Source organism: Aythya ferina (genome assembly GCF_964211825.1).
Source record: "Aythya ferina genome assembly, chromosome: 35".
Taxonomy (NCBI): domain Eukaryota; kingdom Metazoa; phylum Chordata; class Aves; order Anseriformes; family Anatidae; genus Aythya; species Aythya ferina.
The window spans coordinates 654879-676572 of record NC_140332.1 but is presented as its reverse complement, the minus strand read 5'-3'; the positions used below and the strand labels follow the sequence as shown (position 1 = coordinate 676572).

Sequence of the window (21694 nt, the reverse complement as noted above, 5' to 3'; positions counted from 1 at the left end):
CCCCCACACCCCATTGTGTCCCCCCCCCCCCCCCCCGGGGGCCGTCGCCGTCGTTCTCAGCGCGAGTCAATAAAAAAAGTCCCGTGGGTGGCCAAAACGCCCCGCTGCGTGCCCCCCCCCACGTTGGGGGGGGGTTAGGGGGGTCTCAATGGGGTTGGGGGGGGGTTTAAGGGGTCCTCGGGGGGGTTGGGGGGGCTTTTGGGGGGGCCTCAAGGGGGCAGGATGGGGTCTGGGGGGGCCTCAGGGGTGTGGGGGGGCTCTTGGGGGGGGTGTTTTAGGGGGGTCTCAGTGGGGTTGGGGGGGTTTAGGGGGGCCTCAATGGGGTGGGAGGCGCTTTTGGGGGTTTTAGGGGGGCCTTAAGGGAGGTGGGGGGGGTTTAAGGGGTCCTCAGGGGGGTTGGGGGGGCTTTTGGGGGGTCTCAGTGGGGTTGGGGGGGGGCTTTTGAGGGTGTTAGGGGGGCCTCAACTGGGCAGGATGGGGTTTGGGGGGGCATTTTGGGGGGGGCTCAGTGGGGTGGGGGGTGCTTTTTGGGGTTTTAGGGGGGCCTTAATGGAGTTGGGGGGGTTTAAGGGGTCCTCAGGGGTGTGTGGGGGCTCTTGGGGGGGCGTTTTGGGGGGGCTCAGTGGGGTGGGGGGTGCTTTTTGGGGTTTTAGGGGGGGGTCTTATGGGGTTGGGGGGGTTTAAGGGGTCCTCAGTGGGGTTGGGGGGGCTTTTGGGGGTGTTAGGGGGGCCTCAAGGGGGCAGGATGGGGTCTGAGGGGGCTTCAGTGGGGCTGGGGAGGTATGGGGGGGCGTTTTAGGGGGGTCTCAGTGGGGTGGGGGGGTGCTTTTTGGGGTTTTAGGGGGGCCTTAATGGAGTTGGGGGGTTTAGGGGAGCGGGGGCGGTCTGGGGGGGGCCTGAATGGGGCATGGGGGGGGGGTAGGGGTGTTTTTGGGGGGGTTTCAATGGGGTTTGGGGGTCTTAATGGGGCTGGGGGGGGTTTAGGGGGGCCTCAGTGGGGTGGGGGGGCTTTTGGGGGTGTTAGGGGGGCCTCAAGGGGGCAGGATGGGGTCTGGGGGGGCCTCAGAGGGGTGGGGGGGCTTTTGGGGGCTTTGGGGGGTCTCAATAGGGCGGGGGGCGCTTGAGGGGGGGGTCAACCCCGCCCCCCCCCCGCCCCGTGTCCCTTCTGGGGTCAGGCACGGGGCGGCCCGAAGTGGGCGTGGCCTCCCGGAAGCCCCGCCCCTTTCCCACCGAGTCGGGAGGACCGCGGCGCCTAGAGCGGCCCGGCGTGTGCGCGCGACTTCCCGCTTCCGGTACCGAACTTCCGGCTTCCGGTACCGGCCTCCGTTCCCATGGAGCCCCCCCCCGGGGCGGAGGCGGCGGCGGCGGCGGCGGCGGGGGGGGGAGGGGAAGGAACCGGGGGAGGGGGGGGGGGCCCCGAGGGGCTGCGGCCCGGAGCCAGGAGCAGCGGCATCATCGTCAGCCCCCGGCAGGTGGGGGCACGGGGGGGGCACGGGGCGCACGGGGGGGGGCCCTTAGGGACATGGGGACACGGGGGGGGGTCTTTGGGGACAGGGGGACACGGGAGGGGGCGTCTGTGGGGGAGGGGGGACACGGGGGGAGGCACCCACGGGGATATGGGGACACGGGAGGGGGCCTTGGGGACATGGGGGGGCCTGGAGGGGCAAAGGGGGGGCCCTTGGGGACATGGGGACACGGGGGGGGGGGCTTGGGGACATGGGGGGGCACCCACGGGGAGATGGGGACACGGGGGGGGGCCTTGGGGACAGGGGGATACAGGGGGGGCGGCTGGGGGGGCGGGGGGACACGGGGGGGGGTCTTTGGGGACAGGGGGGCATGGGGGGGCCCTTGGGGACATGGGGGGGCACCCATAGGGACGTGGGGACACGGGGGGGGCCCCTTGGGGACATGGGGGGGGGCTGGGGACATGGGGGGGGCCTGGAGGGGCAAAGGGGGGGGTGGTCTTTGGGGACAGGGGTACATGGGGGGGCTTTTGGGGACAGAGGGGCATGGGGGGGGGGCTGGGGACATGGGTAGGCACCCATAGGGACATGGGGACACGGGGGGGGGCCTTGGGGACATGGGGACACGGGGGGTGGTCTTTGGGGACATGGGGACAGGGGGGTGTCCTATGGGGACAGGGACATGAAGGGGGTGGTCTTTGGGGACATGGGGGGGGGCACCCCTGGGGGGCAGGGGGGGCATCCTTTATGGACATGGGGACACGGGGGGGTGCCCTTTGGGGACATTGGCATGTGGGGGGGGGGTTCTTCTGGGGACATGGGGACACGGGGGGGGCATCCTTTGGGGACGGGGACACGGGGGGGCGCCCTTTGGGGACACGGGGAGGGGACATGGGGGGGGTGGCGACCCTGGGGGGCCATCCTGGGCGACACAGGGCGGGGTGGGGTGGGACACAGGGACACAGGGACAACGGGGAACACCCCTGGGGGGGACATTTTTTTTGGGGGGGGGGGGTGGCAGTGTCCCCATTGTCCCCATTGTCCCCGCAGCGGGGGAACCCGGTGCTGCGCTTCGTGCGGGGCGTCCCCTGGGAATTCGGCGACGTCGTCCCCGACTACGTCCTGGGCCCCAGCACCTGCGCCCTGTTCCTGAGGTGACTTGGGGGGACACGAGGGACACGGGGGGGGTGTCCCCTTTGTCCCCGTGTCCCCCTTTTGTCATTTTGTGTCCCCCCCCACCCCCAGCCTGCGCTACCACAACCTCAACCCCGACTACATCCACGAGCGCCTGCGCAGCCTGGGCAGGAGCTACGCGCTGCAGCTGCTGCTGCTGCAGGTCGACGTGGTGAGCCCCCCCCCGGCCCTATTGTCCCCTTGTCCCCATTGTTGTCCCCGTTGTCCCCTTGTCCCCGTTGTCCCCTCCCTCTGCGCCCCTTTGGTCCCCACTCGTCGCCGTCCCCGTGCCCTGCGGCGTCCCCCAGCCCCTCTCCAGCTCCTTGGTCCCCGTCTCCTGTCCCCTCTGTCCCTGTCCCCTCTGTCCCCTGTCCCCTTGTCCCCTGTCCCCTTGTCCCCTGTCCCTTCAGACCCTATTGTCCCAGTCCCTTCAGACCCTAGTGTCCCTGTCCCCTCCATCCCTGTCCCCTCCATCCTCATCCCCAGCCCTCCCAGTCCCCATCCCCTGATTTTTGTCCCCACATCCCCTCAGTCCCGTCCCTTCCACCCCTGTCCCCTCTGTCCCCTGTCCCTTTGTCCCATGTCCCTTCAGGCCCTATTGTCCCTGTCCCCTTGCTCTCCTTGTCCTTTCTGTCCCCTTTGTCTTTGTCCCTTCAGACCCTATTGTCCCCATCCCCTCCATCCCTGTCCCCTCGCCCTCCCGGTCCCCATCCCCTGGTTTTTGTCCCTCCACCCCTGTCCCCTCACTCTCCTGTCCCCTCTGTCCCCTGTGTCCCCTGTCCCTTCAGACCCTATTGTCCCTGTCCCCTCCATCCTTGTCCCCCCCATCCTCATCCCCAACCCTCCCGGTCCCCATCCCCTGATTTTTGTCCCCCCATCCCCATCCCCTCACTTTTGTCCCTTCCACCCCCGTCCCCTCACTCTCCCGTCCCCCTCTCCTGTCCCCCGTGTCCCCCGTGTCCCCTCCGTCCCCCCGCTGACCCCACCTGCGCCCCCCACCCCGCAGAAAGACCCCCACCAAGCCGTGAAGGAGCTGGCCAAGATCTGCGTCCTGGCCGACTGCACCCTCATCCTGGCCTGGAGGTAGGAGCTGGCACCCATGGGTGCCCCCGGGGCGGGCTGGGGGGAGGTGACACCCCGTTTTGGGGACGATGGCACCGTGTCCCCGCAGCCCCGAGGAGGCCGGGCGCTACCTGGAGACCTACAAGGCCTACGAGCAGAAGCCCCCCGACCTGCTGAGGGAGCGCGTGGAGCCCGGCTACCTGGCACGGGTGAGCCTGGGCCACCCCCCTGTCCCCGGGGTGTCCCCAAATGGGTCCCCTGGGTGTCCCCTGGGGGTCCCCAGCAGGGTTATGGGGTCCTCTGGGTGTCCCCAGCCAGGCCATGAGGTCCCCAGAGTGTCCCCAGCAGGGTTATGGGGTCCTGTGGGTGTCCCCTGGGGGTCCCCAGAAGGGTTATGGGGTCCTCTGGGTGTCCCCAGCCAGGCCATGAGGTCCCCAGAGTGTCCCCAGCAGGGTTATGGGGTCCCTGGAGTGTCCCCAGCAGGGTTTTGGGGTCCCCTGGGTGTCCCCTAGAAGTCCCCAGCCAGGCCCTGGGGTGTCCCCAGCATGATTTTGGGGTCCCCAGGATGTCCCCAGCAGGGTTATGGGGTCCTGTGGGTGTCCCCTGGGGGTCCCCAGAAGGGTTATGGGGTCCTCTGGGTGTCCCCAGCCAGGCCATGAGGTCCCCAGAGTGTCCCCAGCAGGGTTATGGGGTCCCCTGTTTGTCCCCAGCCAGGCCATGAGGTTCTCAGGGTGTCCCCAGCGGGGTTATGGGGTCCCTGGAGTGTCCCCAGCAGGGTTTTGGGGTCCCCTGGGTGTCCCCTAGAAGTCCCCAGCCAGGCCCTGGGGTGTCCCCAGCATGATTTTGGGGTCCCCAGGATGTCCCCAGCAGGGTTTTGGGGTCCTCTGGGTGTCCCCAGCAGGGTTTAGGGGTCCCTAGGGTGTTCCTGGAAGGGTTTTGGGGTCCCCTGGGTGTCCCCAGCCAGGCCATGAGGTTCTCAGGGTGTCCCCAGCAGGGTTATGGGGTCCCTGGAGTGTCCCCAGCAGGGTTGTGGGGTCCCGTGGGTGTCCCTTGGGGGTCCCCAGCCAGGCCCTGAGGTCCCTGGGGTGTCCCCAGCAGGGTTTTGGGGTCCCTGGGGTGCCCCCAGCAGGGTTTTGGGGTCCCTGGAGTGTCCCCAGCAAGGTTTAGGGGTCCCCGGGGTGTCCCCATCCAGGCCACAGAGTCCTGAGGGTGTCCCCGGCAGGGTTTTGGGGTCCCTGGGGTGTCCCCAGTGGGGTTTTGGGGTCCCTAGGGTGTCCCCAGCCAGGCCGTGAGGTCCACAGGGTGCCCCTGGCAGGGTTTTGGGGTCCCCAGGGTGTCCCCAGCAGGGTTTTGGGGTCCCTGGGGTGTCCCCAGCAGGGTTGTGGGGTCTCCAGGGTGTCCCCTGGGGGTCCCCAGCCAGGCCATGAAGTCCGCGGGGTTTTGGGGTTCCTGGGGTGTCCCTGGCAGGGCTTTGGGATCCCCGGGGTGTCCCCGGCAGGGTTTTGGGGTCCCCGGGGTGCACCCAAGGGTGCTGAGCCCCCGTCCCCCTCCCGCAGGTGAGCGACTGCCTGACCAGCATCAAGTCGGTGAACAGGACGGACGCGCTGAGCCTGCTCAGCACCTTTGGGGTGAGGGGATTTGGGGTCGCGGGGATTTGGGGACAGCGGGGACACGGGGACAGCAGGGAGGGGATATGGGGACAGCGGGGACACGGGGACACGTTGACCGTGGGGTTGGTGGGGACACACGGCCCGTGGGGACAGTGGGGACGTGCCCATGGGGTTGTGGGGACACTGGGGACACGTCTGTAGGGACAATAGGGAGGTACCTATGGGGACAATAGGGTCGTGCCCATGGGGACACGGTGCCCGTGGACTCGTGGGGGGGGGACACGCTGCCTGTGGGGACAATAGGGCCATGTCCCTGTCCCCGCAGTCGCTGGCGGCCGTGGCGCGCGCCCCCAGGGAGGAGCTGGCCCTGTGCCCCGGCATCGGCCCCCAGAAGGTGAGTGGGGGGGGGGGGGACAATGGGGACAATTTGGGGACAATGGGGACAGCGGGGACAACGTGGGGATAATGGGGTCGGCATGGGGACAATGTGGGGACAATATGGAGACAATGGGGATAATATGGGGACGGTGTGGGGACAATGGGGGACAATATGGGGACTATAGGGACAATGGGGGCAATGTGGGGACAATGGGGTCGGTGTGGGGACAGTGGGGATGGTGTGGGGACAATGGGGACAATACGGGGACAATGGAGGCCGTGTGGGGACAATGGGGATAGTGTGGGGACAATAGGGACAATATAGGGACTATAGGGACAATGTGGGGACAATATGGAGACAATGGGGATACTATGGGGACAATACGGGGACAACGGGGACAATATGGGGACAATGTGGGGATAATGGGGACAATGGGGGGACAATATGGAGACAATGGGGATAATATGGGGACAGTGGGGACAATGGGGACAATAAGGACAATATGGGGTAAATGGGGACAATATGGGGAGAGTGGGGATGGTGTAGGGACAATGGGGACAATATGGGGACAATGGGGACGGCGTGTCCCCCACTGACGCCCCCCCGTGTCCCCCCCCAGGCCAGGAGGCTGTTCGAGGTGCTGCACGAGCCCTTCCTCAAGACCCCAAAGCCCGCGGCGGGTCCCAAAACTCCACTTTTATCACAATAAAACGGCAAAAACAGCACAGGCGGTGCCACGGGGGGGTGGGGGGGACACAGTGGGGACGGGGGGGGGGCCACCAAGCTTCAGCCCCCCCCCATTATGGAACGGGGCCGGGTTTTGGGGTCACTGGGGTGGGATGGGGTCGGCGGCGTCCTCCCCATTTTTGTGCCTCTTCTTTTTTTTTTTCCGGGGGGGCTCCGGCCCCTCGGGGTCCCCAAGGGTTTGGGGGGGCTCCGGGCTGCCCCCCCCCTCGTCGGGGGGCTGCTCCTTCCTCTTCTTCTTCCTCTTCTTCCTCTTCCTCGTCCCCTCCTCGGGGGGGGGCTCCCCGCAGCTCTCGGTGATGGTGATGCAGCCGCGCAGGGGGGGGGCGCAGCTCAGGGCCCCCCCCGGCTTTTGGGGGACCAGCAGGAGGGGGCCGCCCCCCCCCGGGAAGTCTGGGCCCCCCCGCAGTCTGTAGGGTCGCCCGTCCCCGTCCGTGTCCCCGGGGGGGTGCAGCCACCCGCAGCCCTCCAGCGGCACCGAGCAGCCCTGCAGGCTGGGGGGGGGACACGGGGACAAGGGGGGGGGACACGGGGACAGGGGGGAGGTCGCTGGCATCATCACCCCCCCCCATGGCACTGCCACCCCCCTGTGTCCCCCCCCCATGTCCCTGTCCCCTCCCTGCCCCCCCCCCAATTTTATTGTCCCTTCCCTGTCGCCCCCCCATGTCCCCCCCCATGGCACTGCCATGTCCCTGTCCCTCCCCCCATGTCTCTGCCCCCCCCATGTCCCCATTGCCCCCCGTGTCCCCGTCACCCCCCCACGTCCCCATCTCCTTCCTGCCCCCCTCATGTCCCCTATCCCCCCCCCCATGTCCCTGTCCCCTTCCTGCCCCCCCATGGCACTGACATGTCCCTGACCCCCCCATGTCTCCCCCATGTCCCTGCCCCCCCCCCATGTCCCCATTGACCCCCAGTGTCCCCATCACCCCCCCACGTCCCCATCCCCTTCCTGCCCCCCCCCCATATCCCCTGTCCCCCCCCCCGTGTCCCCCCCATGTCCCTGTCCCCCCCCATGTCCCCATTGCCCCCTCAGTGTCCCTGTCCCCCCCCATGTCCCTGTCCCCCCCCATGTCCCCATTGCCCCCCCAGTGTCCCTGTCCCCCCCCCATGTCCCAATCCCCTTCCTGTCCCCCCCCAGTGTCCCTGTCCCCCCCCCATGTCCCAATCCCCTTCCTGTCCCCCCCCAGTGTCCCTGTCCCCCCCCATGTCCCCGTCCCCCCCCCACCTCTCAGGCCGGAAGGCGGCGGGGGCCCTGATGAGCCAGAGCTCGGTGTTGCCCCCCCCCAGGGCGGCCCCGCACAGCTCCGGGGGGGGCGCGGGGTCGGCGGCCACGAACTCGGGGGGGCACTGGAACGGCCGCGCTGTGGGGACGGGGGGGGGACGACTCAGGGGGGGCTGCGCTGCCACCCCCCAGTGTCCCCCACATGTCCCCATGTCCCCCCCCGTGTCCCCATATCCCCCCCTCTGTCCCCCCATAACCCCCCCAAATCCCCTATATCCCCCTATGCCCCCCCATGTCCCAATATCCCCCCCTCCCCCTATATTCCCTTACCCCCCCATACCCCAAAATATCCCCCATAACCCCCCATATCCCCCCCTGGCCACCCATAACCCCCCCAAATCCCCTATAGCCCCCCCATTTCCCTCCCATGTCCCCATATCCCCCCTCCCCCGTATATCCCCATACCCCCCCCATAACCCCCCCATGCCCCCAAATCCCCTATAGCCCCCCCATAACCCCCCCCATGTCTCCATGCCCCCCATGTCCCCCCCCACGCCCCCATAACCCCCCATACCCCCCCAAGCCCCCCCAAATCCCCCATAACCCCCCCAGTGCCCCCATATCCCCCCCATAACCCCCCATAACCCCCCCATGTCCCCATATCCCCCCAAGCCCCCCTATACCCCCCCCAAATCCCCCATATCCCCCCAAGCCCCCCTATATCCCCCCCAAATCCCCCATATCCCCCCTATAACCCCCCCATACCCCCCAAGCCCCCCCATATCCCCCCCAATGCCCCCAAATCCCCCATATCCCCCCCACAACCCCCCCATGTCCCCAAATCCCCCATAACCCCCCCCCATGCCCCCATATCCCCCCCTCCCCCCCCATGCCCCCATATCCCCCCCTCCCCCCCCCGCTCACCCGCCATGCCGCCGCTCCGCCGCGTGCCCCGCCAGGCCCCGCCCCCAGCCCCGCCCCCCACCAGACCCCGCCCCTTACTACGCCCCTCCCCTAGCCCCGCCCACCCCCCACACCCCATTCAACACCACGACCCGATGGGCGTGGCCACACCCCACTCCCCTCCCCAAAAGGGGGCGTGGCCACGCTCTTAAAGGCGCCGCGCCCACATTCCCACACCGCCCCCCCCCCCACTCCGGAACCCGGAACCCTCGGCCCCCTCCCATCCCCCCCTACCCCAGGACCCCCCCCAGGACCCCCCCACCCCGCGCAGGGTCCCGGCCCCTTTGGGGACCCCCCCGGCAACGCCACAGGTGGGAGGGGGGGGGCACAGGTGAGGGGGGGGGGGGCGGAACCGGGGCGGGGGGGGGGGGGCCCCACCCGGCCCCTCCCCACGGTGCAGGTCCCGGCGGGGCCCAGGGCGGGGCCGCCCCCCCCCCACGCGTGACCCAGCGCTGTGGAATTGGGCGTGGGGGCGGCACCGGCGGCGAGCACCGGGCAGGTACCGGAGGGGGGGGGGGGGTCCTGGGAACCATGGGGGGGGGTCGTGGGGTGGGGGGGGGCACCCGTGGGTGCGAGGGGAGGGGGGTTTGGGGCATGGGGGGGCGCCCATTGGGTCCCCGGGGTGGGTTTTGGGGGGGGCGGGGGCTCCACGGGGGTGTTTGGGGGATGAGTTTTGGGGGGGGGGGCGCCCACGTTGGCGTGGGGGTGCTGGGAGAAAGTTGGGGGCACCCATGGGTGCTCGGGGTCTGGTTTGGGTGCGTGGGGGGCACGTGGGGGGGGGTCCAGGGGTGATTTTGGGGGTGCTGGGGGGAGTTTAGGGGCTCCACGGGGGTGTTTGGGGTCTGTTTTTGGAGGGGGGGCACCCACGTTGATGTTGGGGTGCTGGGAGAAAGTTTTGGGGCACCCATGGGTGCTCGGGGTCTGGTTTGGGGTCCTTGGGGGGACATTCAGGGGTCCCTAGGAGGAGGTTTGGGGGTCCTGGGGGAGTTTGGGGGCTTCCCAGGGGAGTTTGGGGGAGGGTTTTATTTGGGGGGGGGCACCCACGTTGGCGTTGGGGTGCTGGGAGAAAGTTGGGGGGCACCCATGGGTGCTCGGGGTCTGGTTTGGGATGAGTGGGGGGCTCCCATGGGGTCCCCAGAAGGGAGTTTGGGGGTGCTGGGGGGAGTTTGGGGGCTCCCTGGAGATGTTTGGGGTCTTTTTTTTTTGGGGGGGGGCACCCACTTCGATGTGAGGGTGCTGGGAGAAAGTTGGGGGGCACCCATGGGTGCTCAGGGGCCAGGTTTGGGTGCATGGGGGAGCGCCCGGGGGTCCCAAGAGGGGGTTTGGGGGTGCTGGGGGGAGTCTGGGGGCTCCCCAGGGGAGTTTGGGGGAGGGTTTTATTTGGGGGGGGGGGCACCCATGTTGGTGTTGGGGTGCTGGAAGAAAGTTTTGGGGCACCCATGGGTGCTCAGGCTCCGTTTTTTTTGGGGGGGGGGCACCCTTGGCACCCCAGCTTTGATTTGGGGTCACCGGCGGAAAGCTGGGGGGCACCCATGGGTGCTCTGTGCCCAATTATTTTTTTTCGGGGGGGTGGGGGCACAGCTTTATTTTCGGGGGTGCTGGGACAAAGTGGGGAGCACCCTTGGGTGCTGGGGGGGCTGTTTTTTTTTGGGGGGGGGGCACACCAGCCTTAATTTAGGAGCGCTGAGAGAAATTGGGGAGGGGGGGCACCGCGATTCGCCCCCCATGGGTGTCCCCGTCCCCACCCATGGGTGCCCCGGTGTATTATTTTTTTTGGGGGGGGGGGGGTGGCAGCCCCCCAGGCGGCTCCCAGGTCCCAGCCCCACGCCGGGGGGGGCGGGCGGGGCCGCGTTAATTACCGCTAATTATTATTGTGCTCCCCACGGCCGGCCCCGACACGTCCCGGGCGGCGCGGGGGCGGCGGGGCACGGCCCGCCCCGGCCCCGGGGGGGGGGGTGGAGGAGAAGGGGGGGCGCTTTAGGGTGTGTTTTGTGCCCCCCCCCTCTTTTTCCAACCACCCCCCCGCCCCAAAATCCCTCCAGGATGGCGAGCGAGCAGCTGAGCGGCGCGCAGGACCTGCTGGATCTCACCTTCCAATGTGAGCTGGGGGGGCCAAATTTTTTTTTTTTTTTTTAAAAAGGGGGGGGTGCTGGGACCCCCCCCGTGATTTTTTTAAATTTTTTTGCCCCCCCCCGCAGCTCTGGCCATGCAGCACATGGACCTGAAGCAAGTGGAGCTGGACACGGCGGTGGCCAAGGTGGACGAGCTGTCCCGGCAGCTCGAGTCCCTTTGGACCGACGGCCCCGGCCCCCCCAAAGTAAGCCCTGGGGGGGGGGCCACAATATGGGGGGGGGCAGCCGGGACCCCCCCTTTCTGTTAATCCCCAAGGGGGGGGGCGTTTGGGACCCCCCCCCATCCCCCTGACCTCCGCGCTCTCCCCCTCCAGGAGCCTTTCGGCAGCCGCCCCCCCCCTCCCCGCAGCAGCTTTTCGCTGGGGGGGGGCCCCGAGCTGTGGGGGGGGGACCCTTTGGGGCGCCCCTCGTCCCCTCGCCCCCCCCTGGGCCGTGCCCCCCCCCCCAGCGAGGAGCGAGCCCCCTCGCCCCGACCCAAGGTGCTGGCGTTACCCAGCCCCGGGGGGGGCCGGGCCCCCTCCCCGCGACCTTTATGGCCCGGGGGGGGGGGCGCCGAGCGTCCCTATGAGTTTTTGGGGCTGGGGGGCTCCCCCCGGCAAGCCGAGGCCGGGGGGGGGCAGGTTTTTTTCCCCGAAAGGGCGCCCTCGCCCCGGCCCCCCGCCCCCCCACCCTACGAGCTGCACGGGCTGTACCCCTCCTTCCGGGCACAGGGTAAGGGGGGGCCCTAAATTTTTTGGGGGGGGGCTTTATATGGGCGCGGGGGGGTTCTATATATGGGAGGGGGGGTCCTCGTATCGTGGGGAGGGGGCTGCATGTTGGGGGGTCTTCATATTGGGGGGGTCCCTATATTTTGAGGGGAGGTCCCTGTATCGGGGGGGTCCCATATCGTGGGGGGGGTCTTCGTATTGGGGGGGCAGGTTCCCATATCGGGGGGGTCCCCATATTTTGGGGGAGGGATCCTATATCATGGGGGGGGTCCCATATCGTGGGGGGGGTCTTCATATTGGGGGGCAGGCCCTCGTATCATGGGGGGGTCCCCAAATATTGGGGGGGGTCCTTATATTGGGGGAATCCCTATATTGGGGGGGGGGTCCCATATTGTTGGGAGGGGTCCCCATATCATTGGGGGGGGGCCCCATATTGGGGGGGTCCATATTTTGGGGGAAGGGGATTCCCATATTGGGGGGGGTGTCCCCATATTGGAGAGGGGGTCCCCATATTGGGGAGGGGGGGTCCCCAAATTAGGGGAGGGGGCTCAATGCTTCCCAGCATGCCCCCGTCCCATTTTGGGGGGGGGTCCCAATTCCTTTCGGGGTGCCTCCCCGTCGCTCCCCCATTCCTGGGACCCCCGCCCCAATTCCCACTGCACCCCAATGGTGTGTGGGGGGGGCGAGGCCGTGCCGGGGGGGCCACTCTGTCCCTGTGTGTCCCCCCCCCCAAAGACGACCTCGTGCTCAAGCGGCGGCCCCAAAAGAGCTGGAACGAGTCCGACCTCGACGTGGCCTACGAGAAGAAAGCGCCCGGCTCGGGGGGCTACGAGCGTGAGGGGGGGGCACAGGGGGGGTGGGCATGGGGTTTTGGGGGGGTTTGGGGGGGTTTAGGGGGCGTTTGGGGTTATATCGGGGGGATTTGGGGGGTTTTGGGGGGGCTTTAGGGGGTGTTTGGGGTTATATCGGGGGAATTTGGGTATGTTTAGGGGGGGTTTGGGGTTATTTGGGGTGGGGTTTGGGGTTATATTGGGGGGATTTGGGGGGTTTTGGGGGGGCTTTAGGGGGCGTTTGGGGTTATTTGGGGGGGATTTGGGGGGATATGGGGGCTTTAGGGGGCGTTTGGGGTTATTTGGGGGGGTTGGGGGGCTTTAGGGGGCATTTGGGGTTATATCGGGGGGATTTGGGGGGTTTTGAGGGGGTTTAGGGGGATTTGGGGAGGGTTTGGGGGGCTTTAGGGAGCATTTGGGGTTATTTGGGGGGGATATGGGGGCTTTAGGGGGTGTTAGGGGTTATTTAGGGAGGATTTGGGGGGTTTTGGGGAGTGTTTAGGGGGCGTTTGGGGTTAAGTTAGGGGGATTTGGGTATGTTTAGGGGGCGTTAGGGGGCATTTGGGGTTATTTAGGGGGGGATATGGGGGCTTTAGGGGGCGTTTGGGGTTATTTAGGGGGATTTGGGTATGTTTGGGGGGGGTTAGGTGGTGTTTGGGGTTATTTAGGCAGAATTTGGGTATTTTTAGGGGGATTTAGGGGGTGTTTGGGGCTATTTAGGGCTTTTGGGGTATGTTCAGGGGGATTGGGGGGGTTTATGGAGGGTTGGGGGTGTTTGGGGTAGTTTAGGGGGGATTTTGAGGGGCGTTTGGGGTTATTTTGTATGTTTAGGGCAGTTTTAGGGCATTTAGGGGCATTTTAGGGCATTTAGGGGCATTTGGCTCATATAGGGAGGTTTTGGGGTATGTTTAGGGGGGATTTGGGGTGGCTTGGGGAGGTTTAGGGGCAATTTAGGGGTGTTTGGGTCTATTTTGGGGGCGTAGGGGGACCCGTTTGGGGTGGTTTGGGGTGGTTCAGGGGGCGTTTGGGGGGTGGGGGGGGTATTTGGGGTCATTTAGGGGGGGTTTGGGGGGGTTTGGGGTCCTTTTGGGGGTGCTGGGAGACCTTTTGGGGGTGTTCGGGGATGTTTAGGGTTTTTTTTTGGGGGGGTGGACACGTTTAGGGGGTGTTTAGGTTTATTGGGGGGGGGTTGGGGTCATTTAGGGGGGATCTTGGGGGGTGTTTGGGGGCGTTTAGGGGCTCTTTGGGGGCACTTAAGGGGTGTCCAAGGGGAATTTGGGGGGGGGGGCTTTGAGGGGGGGGGCATTTGGGGTTTTTGGGGGGAACATCCAGCACAAACGGGGATTTGGGGGGGGGCAGAAACCCAAGGGCTGCTATGGGCCCCCCCCCCCCTCGGGTTTTGGGGCTGCTGCTTTGGCGGTTGGGGGGGGGGGGGGGTTCTGAAGCCCCCCCCCCATTATTGAGCTCTGTTGTGTCCCCCCCCCGCAGGCGGTAGCGAGGGGCAGCGCCTGGGGCTGGTGCCTTGGCGTGAGTCCAGCTTGGACGGGGGGGGCAAGGTAAGTGGGGGGGGGCACCCGGTTTTGGGGGGGTCTGGGGGCTTCAGTGGGGTGGATTTGGGTTTTTTTTTGGGGGGTTGGGGGGCTTCAGGGGGGTGGATGGGGGGTTTTTGGGGGGGGGTCTGTGGGGTCCTGGTGTGATATGGGATATTTTGGGGGGGGTCCCGGTGTGATATGGGGGATTTGGGGGGGGTCCCAGTGTGATATGGGGGATTTGGGGGGGCCCTGTGTGATATGGGGGATTTTGGGGGGGGTCCCGGTGTGATATGGGATATTTTGGGGGGGGTCCCAGTGTAATATGTAGGATTTTGGGGGGGGTCCTGTATAATATGGGGGATTTGGGGGGGGTCCCAGTGTGATATGGGGGTTTTTAGGGGGGGTCCCGGTGTTATATGGGGGATTTTTTTTTTGGGGGGGGGGGTGGGTGCCTGCAGGGCTCCAAACCCTTAAAATTCAGGGCTTTTTTTTGGGGGGAGGGGGGACTCCAAGAGGCTCCGGCACATTATGGGGGGGGGGGGGGGGGCTTTTAGGGTGCCACCCCCAAACACCCTTTAACCCCCCCCCCCCCCAACAGGACGGAGCTTTTGGGGGGCACAGCGCCACGCTGCCCCGAAACTACAAGGTGTCCCCCCTGGCTGGTGAGCGGCGGGGGGGGGGCGAGGGACCCTACAGACGCCCCCCGGGGGTCCTGCCCCGTTCCTGGCCCGTATCCCGCATCCCCGTGCCCCCCCCGGGCGGCCGCCCCCCCCGCCACAAACCCCTGCCCCTCTCCATGATCTTCAAGCTGCAAAACGCTTTTTGGGAGCAAGGTTTTTTTGGGGGGGGGGGTGGTGGCGGCGGCCCCCGTGGGCTGCCCCTCGCCTTCCCCCGTTCGCCCCAAAAGCAGCCCCCGCTGGCCCCGGCCCCCCCGCCCCCCCCTGCGATGGCTGGGGGTGAAGGTGAGCGACCCGCGGGGGGGGGCTGTGGGTCCGGGGGGGGGTTTGGGGGGGGTTGAGGGGCTTCAGGGGGGTGGATTTGGGGGATTTGGGGGGGGCTGGGGGGCTTCAGGGGGGTGGATGGGGGGGGTTTGGGGGGCTGGGGGCTTCAGGGGGGTGGATGGGGGGGGTTTGGGGGGTCTGGGGGGCTTCAGGGGGGTGGATTTGGGGTTTTGGGGGAGGTCTGGGGGCTTCAGGGGGGTGGATGGGGGGATTTGGGGGGGGCTGGGGGGCTTCAAGGGGGTGGATTGGGGGTTTGGGGGGTCTGGGGGGGCTTCAGGGGGGTGGATTTGGGGTTTTGGGGGGGGTCCTGGGGGCTTCAGGGGGGTGGATTTGGGGTTTTGGGGGGGCTGGGGGGGGCTTCAATGTGATGGCTGTGGGGTATTGGGGAGGGGTCTGTGGGGTCCCAGTGTGGTATGGGTTTTTTGGGGGGGGGTCCCAGTGATATGGGGGATTTTGGGGGGGGTCCCAGTGTGATATGTTTTTTTTGGGGGGGGGTCCCAGTCATATGGGGGATTTTGGGGGGGGTCCCAGTGTGTTTGGGGGGGGTCCCAGTGTGTTTGGGGGGGGTCCCAGTGTGTCATGGGGGCTTTTAGGCTGGGACCCCGTGTGTGTGTGTGTTGGGGGGGCGCTCTCACACCCCCCTCCCCCTATTTTTTTTCCCCCCCCCCCTCCCCTATAGCTCCCACCCGGACCCCCCCCCCCGGACCCCATCATGGAGCGCCCACCGTCCAGGGGGGGTCCTACGGATCCGGACCCCGAACCGGAGGTGGAAGGGCTTTTGGGATGGGGGGGCTCAGCGGCTGCAGGACCTACGGGGGAGGGCACCTCGGAAAATGACCCCCCCCCGGTGCGCCCCCTCAGCCCCACCCGCCTGCAGCCCCTGCTCCCCCCCGAAGCCCGGGCGGACCCCGAATTTCGGGAGGTCGCCCGGGTCCTGGCCCAGATGCCGAGACCCCTCCGGCGCCGCGGTTCCATGGAGCAGTGCCCGGGGGGGGCCCTGCCCCCCCCCCCTTGTACCCGCCAGTACCAGAAGCTCATCACCCGCCTGCTGCACCGGCCCCCCCCCCCCGGGGACCCCGAATCCCCCCCGGTTCCCGCTGAGGAGCCGGAGCTGGCCTGCAGCCCCCCCCCCGCCGAGCCTTCCACCAGCTCCATGCACACGCCGGTGAGTGAGGGGGGGTCCCTGGGTGCCCCCCCCCCCCCCTTTATTAGGGTGTGTTCCCCCCCCCCTTGGGGTCCTTTGGAGCCCCCCCATAGGACCCCCAGGGTCCTATGCACAACCGGGGGCCCTGGGTACCCCCCCCTTCCTTAGAGTGCCCCCCCCTTACTTAGGGTCCCCCCCTGTCCCTGGGGTCCCTGGGTGCCCCCCCCAATTCCTTAGGGTCCCCCCCCCGTCCCTGGGGTCCCTGGGTGCCCCCCCTTCCTTCTGGGTGCCCCCCCTTCCTTAGGGTGCCCCCCCGGTCCCTGGGGTCCCTGGGTGCCCCCCAATTCCTTAGGGTGCCCCCCCCCTTCCTTAGGGTGTCCCCCCCCGTCCCTGGGGTCCCTGGGTGCCCCCCCTTTCTCCTGGGTGCCCCCCCTTCCTTAGGGTGCCCCCCCCTTCCCTGGGGTCCCTGGGTGCCCCCCCCAACTCCTTAGGGTCCCCCCCTTTCTCCTGGGTGCCCCCCCTTTCTCCTGGGTGCCCCCCCTTTCTCCTGGGTGCCCCCCCTTCCCCAAAGTCCCCCGGGTGCCACCCGGTGCCAACCATCCCCATCCCCCCCCCCCATGTGTGTCCCCCCCCCCACCCACGGGTGTCCCCTCACCCCCCCCACCCATGGGTGCCCCCCCAGCAGCTGCGCTCTGCCCTGCGCTCGGCGTCCTCCCCCCGGCGGTGCCCCGGGGCCTCCGTGCGCTTCGACCCCTTGGTGCTGCTGCTGGACGCAGCCCTCAACGGGGGGCTCGACGTGGTGCAGCAGGCTGTGGCCGAGGTGGGGGGGACACGGGGACACGGGGGGGGACACGGGGACACTGGGATGTGGGATGGGGACACTGGGGACATGGGGACATAGGATGGGGACACTGGGATATGGGACATGGGATGGGGACGGGGGACATGGGGATGGGATGGGGACACTGGGGACATGGGGACAGGGGATGGGGACACTGGGATATGGGATGGGGACAGGGGACATGGGGACACGGGGGGGGACATGGGGACACTGGGATATGGGATGGGGACACGGGGACATGGGATGAGGACACTGGGGACATGGGGACACTGGGCTATGGGATGGGGACACGGGATGGGGACGCGGGACATGGGATGGGGATGTGGGGGCATGGGATGGGGACAGGGGACATGGGGATACAGGATGGGGACACGGGGACATGGGGACATGGGATAGGGACATGGGACACGGGATGGGGACATGTGGACGGGGATATGGGGACACGTGACATGGTATGGGGACATGGGGACATGGTATGGGGACATGGGATGGGGACACAGGGACACGGACATGGGATGGGGCCAGGGGACATGGGGACATGGGATGGGGACACGGGGACACAGGATGGGAACAGGGGATGGGGACATGGGGGACATTGGGGACACGGGATGGAGGATGCGGGGAACATGGGCTGGGGACAGGGGCTGGGGGACACAGGCTGGGGACATGGGGGACACGGGGTGGGGAAATGGGACATGGGGACATGGGACACGGGCTGGGGACATGGGGGACACGGGGTGGGGAAATGGGACATGGGGACATGGGACACGGGCTGGGGACATGGGGGACAGGGGCTGGGGACACGGGGGACATGGGGGACACGGGATGGGGACACGGGATGGAGAGATGGGGGACACGAGGGGACGTGACGGGGATATGGGGGGACACGGGGGTGACATGGGGTGACACGGGGTGACATGGTGTGACACGGGGGGTGACACGGGGGGGGTGACATTTGTCTGTCCCCAGCTGAACGACCCGAGCCAGCCCAACGAGGAGGGCATCACGGCGCTGCACAACGCCATCTGCGGCGCCAACCACGCCATCGTCGACTTCCTCATCGCCTGCGGGGCCGACGTCAACGCCCCCGACAGCCACGGCTGGTGGGGGCACTGGGGGGGGCACTGGGGGGGGCACTGGGGGGCACTGGGGGGCAATGGGGGGCACTAGGGGGCAATGGGGGCACGGGGATGGGGGATGATGGGGGATGAAGGGGGGCGAAGGGGGATGCTGTAGGGGCAGGAGGGGGGATGGGGGGGGGGAAAGGGGGGGCTGGGGACCCCCCCGAGGGTACTGGGACCCCCCTGAGGATACTGGGAACCCCTCAAGGGTACTGGGACCCCCCCAAGGATACTGGGAACCTCCTGATGATACTGGGAACCCCCCCAAGGGCACTGGGACCCCCAGATAGTACTGGGGACCCCCAGAGGGTACAGGGACCCCCCCAAGGATACTGAGACCCCCCCAAGGGTACTGGAAACACCCCCTGAGGATACTGGGACCCCCCCAGGGATACTGGGAACTTCCCCCCGAGGATACTGGGAACCCCCTGATGATACTGGGAACCCCCCCGAGGATACTGAGACCCCCCCAAGGATACTGGGAACCCCCAAGGATACTGGGACCCCCCTGATGATACTGGGAACACCCCCAGAGGGAGCTGGGACCCCCCCAAGGGTACTGGGGATCCCCCCCGAGGATACTGGGACCCCCCCAAGGGTACTGGGGATCCCCCCCTGAGGATACTGAGACCCCCCCTGAGGGTACAGGAAAGACCCCCCGAGGGTACAGGGAACCCCCCCGAGGGTACTGGGAACCCCCCAGAGGGTACTAGGGAACCCCCTGATGATACTGGGAACACCCCCAGATGGCACCGGGACCCCCAGGGACGGGCACCTTGCAGCCCCCATCCCCACGGTGCCCCCCCCCTTGGCAGGACCCCCCTGCACTGCGCGGCCTCGTGCAACGACACGGCCATCTGCGTGGCCCTGGTGCGCCACGGTGCCGCCTGCTACGCCACCACCAGCGACGGCTGCCTCGCCCTGGACAAGTGCGACCCGTACCGCGACGGCTACGCCGAGTGCCACAGCTACCTCACCGGTAACGGGGACATTTGGGGACATTTGGGGACGTGGGGGGACGTGGGGACATGGGGACCAAGAGGGCTCGCCAAGTGTCACAGCTACGTCACTGGTATGGGGGGCATGGGGACATGGGGGGGACATGGGGGGATGTGGGGGGACGTGGGGACATGGGGACCAAGAGGGCTCGCCAAGTGCCACAGCTACCTCACCGGTAACGGGGACATTTGGGGACATTTGGGGATATGGGGGGACGTGGGGGGACATGGGGACATGGGGACCAAGAGGGCTTGCCAAGTGTCACAGCTACATCACCGGTATGGGGGGCATAGGGACATGGGGGGGACATGGGGACATGGGGATGACATGGGGACATTTGGGGACATGGGGACATGGGGGGGACATGGGGACATAGGGATGGAGAGGGTTCGCTGAGTGCCACAGCTACCTCACCGGTATGGGGCTGGGGGCATGGGGGGGCTGGGGACATGTCCCTGTCCCTACTGGTGTCCCCACTGGTGTCCCCATCCCTTCCAATGTCCCCACTGGTGTCCCCGTCCTCATGTATGTCCCTATTGGTGTCCCCACTGGTGTCCCCATCCCTTCCAATGTCCCCACTGGTGTCCCCACGTGTCCACACTGGTGTCCCCATCCCTTCCAACGTCCCCACTGGTATCCCCACTGGCGTCCCCACGTGTCCCCACTGGTGTCCCCGTCCCCAGAGGTGGAGCAGAGCCTGGGGCGGCGGCACGGCGGGGTGGTGTACGCGCTGTGGGATTACGACTGTGGGTCCCCACTGGTGTCCCCACATGTCCCCGCTGGTGTCCCTGTCCCTTCCAATGTCCCCACTGGTGTCCCCACTGGTGTCCCCATCCCTACCAATGTCCCCACACATGTCCCCACTGGTGTCCCTGTCCCCATGTATGTCCCTCCTGGTGTCCCCACGTGTCCCCACTGGTGTCCCCATCCCTACCAATGTCCCCACACATGTCCCCACTGGTGTCCCTGTCCCCATGTATGTCCCTCCTGGTGTCCCCATGTGTCCCCACTGGTGTCCCCATCCCTTCCAATGTCCCCACTGGTGTCCCCATCTCCACTGGTGTCCCCATGTGTGTCCCCGTGTCTGTCCTTGTCCCCACACGTGTCCCCACTGGTGTCCCTGTCCCCATGTATGTCCCCACTGGTGTCCCCACTGGTGTCCCCACGTGTCCCCACTGGTGTCCCCGTCCCCAGAGGTGGAGCAGAGCCTGGGGCAGCGGCACGGCGGGGTGGTGTACGCGCTGTGGGATTACGAGGCGGCGCAGGGGGACGAGCTGAGCTTCCGCGAGGGCGACCCCGTCACCGTGCTGCGGCGCCAGCCCCCCGGCGAGCACGAGTGGTGGTGGGCGGCCCTGCGCGGCCAGGAGGGCTTCGTGCCCCGCAGCTTCTTCGGGGTGAGGGGCACCGGGGGGTGGGGGGCACCGGGGGGTAGGGGGCAACCCTGGGTTATAGGGGAGCACTCAAGGGGTGGGGTGGGGGCACCCAGAGGGGGTGGGGGGCACCCCTGGGTTATGGGGGAGCACCCATGGGGTGGGGTGATGGGGTTCATGGGGTGTGGGGGGCACCCGTGGGTTATAGGGGAGCACCTGTGGGTTATGGGGGAGCACCCAAGGGGTGGGGTGGGGTGGGGGCACCCAGAGGGGGTGGGGGGCACCCCTAGGAGCAGGGAGCACCCAAGGGGTGGGGTGGGGGCACCCAGAGGGGGTGGGGGGCACCCCTGGGTTATGGGGGGGCACCCAGAGGGTGGGGTAATGGGGTTCATGGGGTGTGGGGGGAATCCAGAGGGTGTGGGGGGCACCCATGGGTTATAGGGGAGCACCTGTGGGTTATAGGGGAGCACCCAAGGGGTGGGGTGGGGGCACCCATGGGATGGGGTGGGGGCACTCATAGGGTGTGGGGGGCACCCCTGGGTTATGGGGGGGCACCCATGGGGCGGGGTGATGGGGTTCATGGGGTGTGGGGGGCACCCGTGGGTTATAGGGGAGCACCCATGGGGTGGGGTGGGGGCACCCATGGGTTATGGGGGAGCACCCCTGGGAGTGGGGAGCACCCATGGGGTGGGGGGGGCACCCAGAGGGTGTGGGGGGCACCCCTGGGTTATAGGGGGGCACCCATGGGATGGGGGGCACCTGTGGGAGTGGGGTGGGGGCACCCCTGGGTTATGGGGGAGCACCCATGGGGTGGGGTGATGGGGTTCATAGGGCGTGGGGGGCACCCACGTGGTCCCGCGTGGGGTCCCCACGCCCCCCCCCCCAGCCCCCACCTCACCCCGTTTCCCCCCCCCCCCCAGCTCTATCCTAGGGTGCGGCCGCAGCGCAATGTGTGAGGGGAGCGGGGGCCGCCCGCACCCACGGCACCCCCCCCCACCCAGCGGTGCCCCCACGCGGGACCTGGACCCCCCCCCCCACTCCCCCCCTACCGTGGAAACGGCGGCGCCCCCGCGTGGGGCCGGCAATAAAGAGCTGAGAAAAGTTGGGACGCGCCGCGTGGCTGCTTCTGCGTCACGGGGGGGCGGGGGGGGGGACACGGCGAGGGGGGGGGACACGCGTGGGGGGCGCGGACACGCGTGGGGGGCGCGGACACGCGTGGGGTGGGAGTGCGCTCGATTGCTCGGCGCTCGATTGCTCCGCGCTGGGTTGCTCCGCGCTCGATTGCTCGGCGCTCGGTTGCTCTCCCCTCGCTCCCTCCCTCCGCTCCTTGACGGGCGTCCCGCGGGACCAATCGGAGGCGCGGGGGGCGGGGCCCGGCGGGCGGGACGGCCAATGGGGAGG

The 21694-nt window shown here is 67.7% G+C and overlaps 3 protein-coding genes across 4 annotated transcripts; 2 read left to right on the top strand and 1 right to left on the bottom strand.

The window, feature by feature from the left end:
- The first annotated feature begins 1314 nt into the window (after window positions 1–1314).
- On the top strand, window positions 1315–6409 carry ERCC1 (ERCC excision repair 1, endonuclease non-catalytic subunit). Of its 2 annotated transcripts, XM_084501971.1 has the most exons (8): window positions 1315–1472; window positions 2514–2617; window positions 2709–2808; window positions 3643–3719; window positions 3808–3907; window positions 5255–5326; window positions 5634–5702; window positions 6307–6409. In XM_084501971.1, the coding sequence occupies exons 1-8, from the start codon at window positions 1332–1334 to the stop codon at window positions 6394–6396; spliced, it is 753 nt and encodes a 250-aa protein (XP_084358097.1). In that variant the 5' UTR covers window positions 1315–1331; the 3' UTR covers window positions 6397–6409. The 2 variants fall into 2 exon arrangements, with proteins under 2 accessions (XP_084358097.1, XP_084358098.1); XM_084501972.1 differs by lacking the exon at window positions 5634–5702.
- Window positions 6364–8615, bottom strand: POLR1G (RNA polymerase I subunit G). Its single transcript, XM_084501975.1, has 3 exons — window positions 8578–8615; window positions 7657–7792; window positions 6364–6925 (listed from the first exon to the last, which is right to left on the bottom strand). The coding sequence occupies exons 1-3, from the start codon at window positions 8582–8584 to the stop codon at window positions 6514–6516; spliced, it is 555 nt and encodes a 184-aa protein (XP_084358101.1). The 5' UTR covers window positions 8585–8615; the 3' UTR covers window positions 6364–6513.
- Window positions 8616–8858: 243 nt separating this feature from the next.
- PPP1R13L (protein phosphatase 1 regulatory subunit 13 like) lies at window positions 8859–21394 on the top strand. Its single transcript, XM_084501979.1, is given in 14 exon segments — window positions 8859–8927; window positions 10659–10714; window positions 10815–10933; window positions 11063–11459; window positions 12191–12289; window positions 13774–13841; window positions 14416–14779; window positions 15498–15645; window positions 15647–15983; window positions 16645–16782; window positions 17773–17906; window positions 18740–18903; window positions 20118–20317; window positions 21214–21394. Coding segments are annotated over 13 exon segments (2259 nt in total). The 5' UTR covers window positions 8859–8927; window position 10659; the 3' UTR covers window positions 21250–21394.
- Window positions 21395–21694: the final 300 nt, after the last annotated feature.

Excerpts from the sequence above, each read along its gene's own strand:
- ERCC1 (XM_084501971.1), top strand. The coding sequence starts at position 1,332 with ATGGAGCCCCCCCCCGGGGCGGAGGCGGCGGCGGCGGCGGCGGCGGGG. Across the intron at positions 3,720-3,807 it reads ACCCTCATCCTGGCCTGGAG|CCCCGAGGAGGCCGGGCGCT; the intron begins GTAGGAGCTGGC and ends GTGTCCCCGCAG. Across the intron at positions 5,327-5,633 it reads GCCTGCTCAGCACCTTTGGG|TCGCTGGCGGCCGTGGCGCG; the intron begins GTGAGGGGATTT and ends CTGTCCCCGCAG.
- POLR1G (XM_084501975.1), bottom strand. Across the intron at positions 6,926-7,656 it reads GCCGCCTTCCGGCCTGAGAG|CCTGCAGGGCTGCTCGGTGC; the intron begins GTGGGGGGGGGA and ends TCCCCCCCCCAG.